The sequence below is a fragment of the Cryptotermes secundus genome, unplaced genomic scaffold (genome assembly GCF_002891405.2).
Source record: "Cryptotermes secundus unplaced genomic scaffold, Csec_1.0 scaffold31, whole genome shotgun sequence".
Classification (NCBI taxonomy): Eukaryota; Metazoa; Arthropoda; class Insecta; order Blattodea; family Kalotermitidae; genus Cryptotermes; species Cryptotermes secundus.
The window spans coordinates 1,537,570-1,549,441 of record NW_019743147.1 but is presented as its reverse complement, the minus strand read 5'-3'; the positions used below and the strand labels follow the sequence as shown (position 1 = coordinate 1,549,441).

The window sequence follows — 11,872 nt, the reverse complement described above, 5'->3', positions numbered from 1 at the left end:
ACCGGAGACGCTATTTCCTTGAAATAAATCCTCAATTATCCTCACGAGGCTGAGTGGACCCCGTTCCAGACCCACTACTTCTCAGAAAATCTGGTAGTGCCGGGAATCAAACCCGGACCTCTGGATCTGCAGCGAGGAACTCTGACCACTAGACCACAGAAGCGGTCTGACGTTTTCATGACAGAGAAAAAAAATATGAAAGGTATAATTAATGCTGTTTCGAAGAAACATCGTAGTCTGATAATTAGATTACTGAAGCACGGTAAATGCGCATGAAAATGTGTGTAGGAACTTTTCTATTTACTACAAGTTCAGGACTCATCTGGGCCTCATTCAGCCCTATATGCAACGTACAGGGGAAGCTCCTTACCTTTGGGCAGAACAACCGGGGCGGGAATCTGACCAGTCACCTCCATAAATTGCCGCAATTATGAATGCGTGGAGCTTTATTTCCAAACCTCCACACATCCTCTTGGCGTAGCGCATGGTAGCAGCGACAATATAACATTTACGTGAAGTGTTTGAAAATTTACGCGTGTCTGTATGCAGTCTTTTCTCCGACTGACAAATTAGCTAGACTACATAATGCTGAACTGGGGACCGCCTGGATGCGTCTGCTTTACTCACGTTAACAGGTAGAGCTATCCCTGTAACGGGCCATGGAGGCCCATAGGGTTGTGAGACGTCGAGGTTCCCACAGCTCTAGAGAGTCAGCTCACAGATGGCGCTGACGTCATCATTCTTATGCCCCGGCCTCCCGTTACCCTCATGAATATTCCTGGTGCTCATTTCTGTTAGAGGCTAAGTCGATCCCAGAGCCGTAGTGCGGCTGGAAGGATTAGGTCAATTGAAAAATCCAATGGCTTCATCGGGAATCTAACCCGCGACATTCCGGCCTGTAGCACAGTGCCTCAACCAACTACGCCACCGCGTGCCCCCGCTTTACCCAGAGGTAAAAAGAGTTTGGTACCGGGTGGAGAAGAGCGTGGGCAGTCTATAGAACCGGTCTACACCTGACGGTGAAGATAAAGGTCCTGCCACTGCCAGTAATCGAAACGGGATCTTCCAACAGATAACCCTTCACGTCATTGACTGACCTATCCCGTCTCGTAGAAAGCTGAGGTTAAACCCAGAATTTAAAGTTATCAGTTAATTTGATGTTGATTTTTAAATATAGAATTATACACGAATGGGATCGATTATTTTCCTTATGACAAAACGTTATACCCATACTGCGCATGCGCTAAAGGCAAAATACGTAAAAATTCAGTTACTCATGCACGACAAAGTGGATGACCATTATGACACCCCAGAGAGAATTCTAAACTGCAACGTGGGTTAGAATCCTTATTAGAATGACCTACAAGCTTAATGTTACATGTGCCACTTCATGCCTAAGTAAGTGCATATATTCATTCCGTACAACATTAGGCATTATCTCTGAGCAATAAAAATGGAAGTAGTTGTGTAAGACAGAAAGAGAAAGATGGAGAGAGACCTCTTGTGGAGAAAATTACAATTAAATATATAGCCTCTAATTGAGGCTTTGTAGACTATAAACAATTTCCACGAAATTTCATTACAATTTAATTTACCACTGACGGGACCAAGATATATTTTGAACATCTCTAGCAACGTCCTCAAAGATTAATTACCTAGCCCTAGATAGGGATTCTATGAAAGAATGACCAGTAGCTTTGTGTTGCCATGGAGAGGCTTCTGTGTTAAACAAGTAAATACCCTGTACGAATTAAGTCCGTTATACCCGAGAGTTCTTCATTCGGACTAATGAAGGCTTATGCATGGTAATTACATCTTAATAATGATACATCGTAAGAGAACCAAATGACTACGTGACCCAAAATACAGTAGTTTATGGTAAGACACACATGGGGTTAGAAGTAGAGTTCTCAAGAAGATATACCATTACAATCATATTTAATGATAAGGATTGCGCTGAAAATGTTCTGCATTGTAGTAGAGTTCACTCCCACACGCCTTTAATTAACCATAAGAAATGAGAAATTACATATCATTTAAGATATACATACAAAATATAATAAGGAAATCTAAAAACAAAAAATTAAACCCTTTGGAAGATCTAGATGTATATTTGAGCAGTGGGACATTTTGTGACGCTGCCAGTATATAGACTATATAGCATAGAATGATAAAATTACCTCCGTCAGGATAACCGGTATGATGATTGAGTTTCGAACCGAGTACAATTCCATTGCTCATTACCCAATATAGTCTTCTTCGCTGGTGCTACAACCCTGTGTGGGTCTTGTCCTCCTCCATAGGCTCTGGAGTTTACGTAACAGATTTTTTCGGGGTTGGGTTGTTAGCCCCACGCCCGACAACCAACCTGGAGGACCAAGGACAAAGATTCCTCTGGCTCTTACACTTTGATCTGTCTGGCATTGGTGGCTCTACCAGGAGCTCAATCTCCCGCCAGCACAGCTCTCCGGGACATTGGGGCGCTCAAAGCTCCTCTCCACCATAAGGCTCGAAGGGAACCCAAGTAAGGCTAACTTGTCCCTCTGTTTAATTACTTAAGAGGAAGTGGAGGTATAGCTCCACTTTTATTGACCTCGGCACTAGATGGATATGAGAGGTCAGCATCACGCCTTTGTCGCTTTACTCCTTGGGAAAGAACCCCGTTGTCCACTGGATAGGAGGTCGGGTGGGCCCCAGAGTCGGTCTGGGTGCTATGGGGAAGATAAAAATCTTGCATTCCCGGGAAACAAACTCGGGTCGTGCAGCCCATAGCCCGTATCTATCCCCACTCCTGGAGGACGAAAATTATGATGCTGATGACGTCTTCTATTATTTTGGATTGAACCTCCTTGCCCCTAAATGTTCAGTGGTGTATTTCAACCATCTTTTGAGTGGCCGTTAATTCTACATGTACACAGGGTTATTGTTTTCTGCAGGAAGCCTTTCCTCTGGCACTAAGACTGTGTGCTCGAGATCCCTACAGCAGGGCGCTGACGTGTCTGGTGCTTACTGTTTCTGGTTCAAGTCCTGGTCAAACACCGATATGCTTGCCTCTCATATTTATTTCATTTGCCGATGTTTTTCTAGTACTACGTAAAAAGGAACGAAAGTCTAGGAGGATACACAGGAGGAGATTGGGCTACTGTGAAGTGGGTCCTAGTATTTCCTTTGCTCTGATCCGAAACTGGACATGAATTCACCTAGAACTGCTGGGTTTTGGTACTTTGTTCATCGTCCGATATTCTAAAAACTAGAGAATATAACGTTTCGGAAACTGGATCTGTTTCCTTCTTCAGGTGAGGAGGGGAGACACATACTCTGTTGGGTCTCTTAGAAAGAGCTAAGAATGATTGAGTTACCTCTTACTAAAGAACCCCAAAAAGTAGGTGTTTCCCATCCCCTCACCTGAAGAAGGAAACAGGTCCGGTTTCCGAAACGTTGTATTCTTTAGTTTTTAGAAAACCCACTAATTATGAGTGTTATGCACCATTATCAGAACCTTTAGGATGTAATTAAATCACCTAGCATGAAAAAGAAACATGTGAGCTATACAGATGCAAATATCAGAATTTATAAACTACAAACTTATTATAAGAAAAATAACTGCCTAATACTGTACGTTGCGAAGATCCTCGTCACAGATGAACACCCAAAATTAGAAGCCGAGTTCACGGATATCAGAATATGCTGGGTGATTGGGTTTGGAATATTACAGTTAAAATTCGCAATACATATTCCGGAGTCGAACCTCGATTGTCGGTCCCTTAGCTTTTCGTGATATTGGCCAAGTTCCCATAACACATTAAAAATAAAAATAAGTTCTGTGAAGAACTAGCTGCCTACTTTCTTTGATACGGACCGGAGAGAAAAAAAAAGTGTTCAAATTGTGTATTTACTTCCGCGGGAACGTGCTTACCTAGCCATTGCCTAGTGACGATAGGAGGCTATCAGGCGTTATGGGGGTACACAGACACACAGACAGCAAGGTGATATCATAAGTCTTTTATTTTTTAAAAATAAGAAAAATAAGGTAAAAACAACTAAACTTCCTCACTCCGTAACCAGACAAGTGCTGGATCAGAGATATGATAATGTGCTGCCTGGTCAGGGGTATCACACACATCAGGGCACGGTGACAAATGAGAATAGAGCAATGACGGAATAATGATTAGCAAGGGAAAGCAGAAGAAACTGGAAGGAAATGTCTGCTGCAGTGCCACTTCGTCACGTGGGATTGAACCCAGAACTCCGACTGAGCTATGGCAGGGTCAGGACCTGCTCCAAAACATTTGTGCCACAATAGTTTAAAAATATCGGCCCTAGACGGAAGAATATTGACAGAAACAACATGTCTTAGACGAACTCTGACCCATATGGCTGGTACATACATGTAACGCAGTGACTACAGAATGTCATACTTCAGAAGACAGAACTTTTAGGCTCAAGGTGTGAGAACCAGCACTGGCCAAAATTTTGGATTACTGAAAGATTGTGATCAAACCAAATATCTTGATATGGACAGACTATTTACGAAAATCTAAGCATTTAAGAAAAAAGAAATGCATACAAAATTCTAATCACACAAAATTTAACGGGAGATATCACTTGCAGAAGCCAAGTAACAGCTATGTAAACAGACGATATTATAACAGCCATTACTAAGGAACAGCTTTGAACACGTTTTCACGGCAACGAGAGAACAAGTAATAATGGAAGAGACGTTTTCTGTGCAGTTCGTGCCGGGGCTATATAAGGACGACTAGTAGTTCGTCAGTTGAGAGTTGCGGTTGTGAGAAGTGAGAAGCTGGTAGCTGAGGTCGTGGCAGTTCGGGAACCCAGATGAAAGGGGACGCCAGCCGTTGAAGCAGCTCCCAAGCAACGGCTACTGAAGACTCAGAAGACTTTAAGTGTACTGTATTTACAGTGAGACTATCGTAGTTATTTGTAGCTACGTTTTGTAAATGTCCACTAAATCCGATTACCAATCCGAACCCATCTGTAGTCACACAAACACGTGACAGTAATATTAAAATGGATAATGAATGAACAGTATATGGGAATATGGATTGGATTCAACTGGTTCAAGGCAAGGGCAGAAGGCAAGAGAAACAAGTACGGCAATCTGTTAGTGGAAGATGTGGTTTAGATGGAGGTTCGTAGGGAAATCCAGACAGAAAACAAGCTCTGTAACTTTGGCAAACCTTTACCAGACTATATGGTGTCAAATCCCAGTCCCCGCTGTGAGAACCTCAAATCCAACAAGAAAATAAAAGGTTTCGAGTCTACCACAGAAATAAAACTCCTTGATCAGCTGAGTAAGGGCCGTTATTTCAATGAAGACTCTTGGAGACACTAAGCGATTCCACCACTGAATGCTGCAAGCGAGGAGAAACCAGAGAGAGTTCTGTGTAACTGAAAGAGAGAATTGTTCAACTGTTTCTCCCTTTGCAATATGAACTCCTGATTGCCTTTCTTTCAAGTGAGAGGTAACCACTGGTTAGCAAACCTAGAATTACGGCTCAGTCTCTTCACAGTACCCTAGCATTTTAAAACTATATAACATGCGGAGGCGGGGGGGGGGATGTTATTACTTATTCGGTAGCTGTTTATATCAGGCTGCCGACACTGGTAGCAGCGAACCTTAATCATTTTCCAGATGGAGCAAACAACTATACAGACAGACAGACAGGCGGGACTGAGTGTACAAAATGACATGAATTACGGGCGAACTTTTTATTACGGCCGCATTTTAATGTTAGGGTTCACTCAGTGCAACAGTCCCCCCCACGGCTAGTGCCCCGTTCGAGTCCGGTTCACACGAGAGCCGTGTGCTATGCAGATTTATTGAACTGTTCTCCCAGGTTGACGGAAACAGTAGTCGAAAATACGGTCTTCCGGTTTGTGTCGTCGGGTAGTTCGGAGAGATCCAGACGTTTCGGAGAAGCATGTCGCCTCCATCTTCAAAGTCGATGATGATTTCTTAGCTGGGCTTAATTATTTACACTCTGAAGATGGAGATAAGTTCATGCGAAAGGTAGGCTTCCCTCCGAACTACACGGAGTCACAATTCGGAAGACTGTATTGGTCACAATCATTCGTTCTGCTTCAGCATCTTGCTAATGTATCAGAAATAGAGATAATGAGAGGAGGTAAAGCTGTCCCTGTGCTTAACTAATTAAGCACTACACTATGAAGGCGTATGGGGGAGTGGATATATAAATCCAGGTTTCCTTGACCTCAGCACTAGATGGAGGAGAGTGGTCAGCTTCACGCCCCGGCCGCTTTACTCTCGGGGAAAGAGCCCCCCTGTACCCATGGATAGGCTCCAGAAGCGGTCTGGACGACATAAATGGAAATTTTTTCATCTTACCGGGACTCAAACTCCGATCCCTCCGTCGTCCAGCCAGTCTCTATACCGACTGAGCTATCCCGGCTCCTAGAGAGATACTGATAGATACATATAGACTACTTCCTATTTGGACCGAAGAAGGATGCAATAATATGGAGCTGTAGAAAGTAGCACAACAAGGAACTTCACAAATTCTAATAATTAGTATGATCAGGTCAACGAGGATGATGTATACAGGGCATGTAGCATGCATGAGAGAGAAGCGTTTAGGCGGGAAAGATAGAAGGAGAGAGACCACTATGAAGGGTAATAACAAACTAGATCTTAGAGAAGCAGGTTGGGGTGGCATTGACTGGACTAATCTTCCTCAGGCCAAGTACTGGTTATGGGATCTTGTGAACACGGCAATGAACCTTTGGGTTCTATAGAGCATTGGGAAATTCTTGAGCAGATGAGCGACTGGCGGCTTCTCAAGGAGGACTAGGCTCCTTGTAGTTAGTTATGGGCCACTTATATTGGTAATTGAGCGTCGAAAGGAATCTGTTCATTTCTCCCGTTTCTGTGCTGCATACAGCGAAGGTCTGACCGTCATCAGAGACAGCAGATAGCGCGTGAAGACCACCCAAACAAAGCTACAGACGCGATATGTCGCCCCAAGGATACAGTCGAGAGATGGACTTGAAAATAAATTGAAAAATAATGAACAGGCGTTATGTGTGCACTTAAGAAAATGGAGGGGTCGAGGGGGTGCAGGAGGTGCGCCTTTTGCACAATAGAAAGGCATGGGACCACCGGTGTAATCACGCACAGTAATAGCCCTGGCCGCCCTGTATTAATACTTGGCTCCCCCCACCCCCCAATAATGCAATGCAATGTACAGGGCCACCCAGCTGTGAAAATACCGTAGTTCGTCTCCCGACACATGAAATTTATTTTGTTCCTACACCCAACGTTTTGTTGTAGCAGCATTTTATGATATTACGGGGGTGTCTGTAGAAAGCTATGTCTTCTGGGATATGACTCCGTGCAGTCTGGTGGACGATCACTGGACGTTGGAGACAAACGTCTTGTCTCCATCTTTACGGACAGAAAGTACGCGAAGCAAAAGGCTGTGCTTTACCTCAGGTGGTTAGTCTCCGGCTTCCCACCGCGGCGGTTCGTGTTCGATCCCAGGTCAGGTCAGGTGGGATTTGTGGTGGACAAAGAGGCACTGGGTCATGTTTTCTCCGAGTATTGCCAATTTTTATTACACCGACAGCTCCACACTCATCATCATCTATTATCCGGGGACGTTAAATAGGCCAAACTGTGACCGAGGTACCCAAGTGGACGCAGCCTCAACACATGCCAAGAAATAAAAAAAAGCAAAGCAAACACAGCTCTGTTTTCTGTTTGTTTCTTGCTGGTTGCCTGTCTTACTCTTCCACACTGAGGATGAGGGCAGCAACTCCTCCGAAACATAAGTGAACCTGTGCCATACTACACTCCATTACAACTCAAAAAACGCACTTTGAATAATTATCATAGTGAAATCTCGGAAAACAGACATAATTACTTTTCCGTTTAAACAGTTCACCAGTTGCTCAATCGGCGAGTTATAATTGTAGCTAATTAGTAAAGAAGTCACTTAATAAAACATGCGTTAAACAATCCGTTTGTTAGTTAGTGAATCACCAAACATTTACTTAGTCAATCTTTCAATTCGTAAAACACTTAATCAGTAAATTACACGTTCGTGGGCGCATGTGTGTTTTAGATGGGGTAATTTACGATGCGCCGGTCACGGTAGCCGAGCGGTCTAAGGCATGTACTGTCTTCGCTCGCTCGGAAGCCGGGATCGTGGGTTCGAATCCCACTCAGGGCATGGATGTTTGTGTGCGTTTTTCTGTGTTTGTCTACAGGTAGAGGCCTTGCGACGAGCTGATCACTCGCCCAAGGAGTCCTACCGTATGTGTAAGATCTAGAAAAACGGAAGTGAACGGAGTTCATGGAGGTAGGCCTAGGCCCACTGGGGCTGTAGTGCCAAGGGGGAAAAAAATTACGATGCTTTTAGTATCTAGACGATAGAAGGGAATGAGGGATAACAAACTGAGTAGAAACAAGCTGTACCTGCGTACTGTCCCAGCATTTTCTTGGAGGGACTAAGGAAAACCATGAAGAACGTCACTAAGAGAAACCTGTGTTCGGGTCGAAATTGGAACAGGGCACCTACCGAACATAAGTCTAGATCGTTGCAACTAGACCAGCCTGCTAGAACAAATAACTGAACTTACATGAATAATTGCCCTAGCTATTACCTGAATTTGTATTTTGTGTGCCTAATATTTAACTCACAGTCATACAGTCAGTCTATCATCAACTTTTTCATTAATCATGTGATGAATGAAACATTTTTTATCACAACGTTTCATTAACCACGTGGCCTCTCCCTACTGTAAAAAAATCTGCTCTTATGTTTCAGCCACTCATACTCTCACGTCGATCTTATCTTCCATGCGAGATATATCTGCTCTTCCGTTTCATCCACTCACACTCTCACTTCGATCCCATCTTCCATGCGAGATATATATATCTGCTCTTCCGTTTCATCCACTCACACTCTCACTTCGATCCCATCTTCCATGCGAGATATATATATCTGCTCTTCCGTTTCATCCACTCACACTCTCACTTCGATCCCATCTTCCATGCGAGATATATATATCTGCTCTTCCGTTTCATCCACTCACACTCTCACTTCGATCCCATCTTCCATGCGAGATATATCTGCTCTTCCGTTTCATCCACTCATACTCTCACTTCGATCCCATCTTCCATGCGAGATATATGTAAGAACTGACCTCTCCACCAGAATCATTAACAGTGAAATGGCAATTGCAATATTTTCTGAAACGTCGGAATACCTTCAGCGTTTTAAGCTTTGTATTGCCGAGATCCGAAGTCACACAATCAACTATAATTATCCTTACAGTTGTGAGTTACGTCATTTGGAGTTTCTTATAACGCTTTTCCGAATACCGAACAAGGTGTAACACCGGTACTACGGTAACGAGCGCGTATCATCGTCAGTTAGTGACGTAGTCCGTTACGTCATCATTAGAAAGTTAATACGTTCTATTTTCAACATATTTCTGATATTCATACGCCGGTGGGAAATTCAAACGTACCTACACACAATTTTTTCTTCTGTAAGGTTGGTAACACGAGGCATGATGTCAGCTGGTTCGAAGAGTAGATGAGTTTTGCCTTCTGAGCAACCACACACGGGACTCCTAATGTGATTTGGAAGAGAGATGGAAGCACCGGAGAGAGCTGTTAGTCTGTTTAGTGGAATAATACTCTCTCAGAACGACTATTATCCTTTGTTATTGTTGCATGACTTCTAATAATGAAATCAGTGACTTACTAGCAGACCAACGATCTCTGCTGACACTTTACAGAGGACAGTCTTGACACCAGGTGTTGAATTCTATATTGATATTTCCGTTTCATTACTGATTTTATATTGTTTATATTTCGTGAAATAGCGTAGCTCAGTAAATATAGTGATCGGCTACAAGCTGTATGAGAGGACCAGACAATCAAGAGTTCGTTTACCATCGTGGGGCAGAGATTTTTCTCTCTACCACGGGTCCATATCGGCTCTGGGGGCTCATCTAGCCTCCTATCAAATAGGGTATTTCCCCTGTGGCTAATTGGCCAGGCATGAAATTGACCATTCACCTCTGCGTGATGACGAGATGAAATTCATTTTGTTTATACGATTGTACTTTATTTAACAACGCTGCCACTAACTGCATGGCGTTGAACTAGTTTTTGATAGTGAATAATGTATAGGAATGAATTTGGAAGGAAGCGTTTGTGGTCTAAGGTACAAGCAAAGTTGTCCCTGTGCTTAACTAATTAAGCACTATGCCATGCAGACATATGATGGAGTGGATGTATAGATCCACATTTTCTTGACCTCGACACTAACTAAAGGTGAGTGGTCAGCTTCACGTTCCTGCCGCTTTACCCCCGGGAAAGAGCCCCATGAACCAATTTGATAGGAGGTTGGGTGAGCCCCAGAGCCGGTTTGGACAACGTGTAGAAGAGAAAATTCTTGACCCTACCGGGACTCGAACTTCGGTCCTGGCACCTCTGAGTAAATCCACAAAAATCATCAGTCAGGACAGTCGGTGTTCCAGCCGAGACTCGAAACCGGCACTTCCTGTATACAAGCCAAAAGCGTCACCGCTTGACCCAGTTGCCCGGTAAGAAAAATGCATCAGTCTATATCACCACTCCCCTATACGCCTTCATGACTTAGTGCTTCATTAAGCACAGGGCCAACTGTATCGTTCAGAGCACTGGCCCTCAAACTTTGTGAGACCGCGGTCCGGTAAATTCTTTTTTATAAGACAAGGGCCCGGTATAAGTGATGCCAAGGCCCGGTACCTGTTCGCGGCCCGGCGGTTGAGAAACACTGGTTTAGAGTTCAATATTATTGAAAACATTTCTATGCTAAGTTTAATTTAGAAACAAAGTTTACATCTGTACTAACGGCACATATAAATATTGTTAATATTTCTACTGACGAACTACAAATATCACATACGCAAAGTGTAACAATACTGTTTTTATTTCAGTTTGTTTGCTAGCGGTGCGTCGCACTACGGCGCTACCAACCTAACCCCACACTCGCCATCCGAAGCGAAGTCTGGATATCCATATTTCGGTCAGCTGAGTGGCATGGAAGCTGGTATGGTGTGCGGTAGGGTCCACTGACAACACTTGTTCATACAGCCCAGCGTCACGAAGGGAGGACTGCTGAAGTTTGTGTCTGGTTCTACATAAACTTGCAAGTGGCTTATGGTCTTAAAGCCTTTGCTTCAGTGATTAATCGTCTGGGTGATACAAACATGATATCTGGTATAAGCAATCATTCTCCTACTTCATATTTTACGTGTGATGTGATAAGAAACTACTGCTGCCATCTATTGATGATTCATGCTAATTATTTATGCTTTTCAACAAAGATAATAAATAAGTTTAAATGGAAACAAAACACAATAGAGAAATTGTTGGATATGACGACTTTCTCAAAAAGGTGACCCACTGGCTTATATCGCAGTGTACGGGCAGTTCGGAGGAACTCATCGCCCTCATCTTCAGAGACGAAGTGTAAGCCAAGCAGGTAGCAGCTCCTCTGAAATATCGGCCTGTCTCTCAGCGACACGGCATTAAAGGACCATACTGTTTCACAACAGACTGAATCTGTTTTGATAATAACTGAGTTTACAAAATGGCCGCGCCATAGCTTAAGTGGTTACTCTCTGCCTTCCCACCGCGGCGGCCCGGGTTCGAACCCGGGTCTGGTCAAGTGGGAGTTGTGGTGGACAAAGTGGCGCTGGGGCGGGTTTTCTCCTAGTGCTTCGGTTCCCCCTGCCAATCTTCATTCCACCAAATTCTCCATCATCATAATCACCCGGGGCAGGCTATAATACACCAATCAGTGGCCGCCATGCCGAAGAGGCCCAGTTG

General features: G+C 43.8%; 1 protein-coding gene across 1 annotated transcript in view; it reads left to right on the top strand.

Moving 5' to 3' along the window:
- Positions 1-11,672, top strand: part of LOC111873718 (protein gooseberry) — a 92,603-nt gene extending 80,931 nt beyond the window's left edge. Inside the window, exon 7 of the mRNA XM_023868652.2 lies at positions 10,978-11,672. Within this exon, the coding sequence (XP_023724420.1) occupies positions 10,978-11,116 (139 nt within the window). The 3' untranslated portion in view covers positions 11,117-11,672. The remainder of the gene's footprint in view (positions 1-10,977) is intronic.
- Positions 11,673-11,872: the final 200 nt, after the last annotated feature.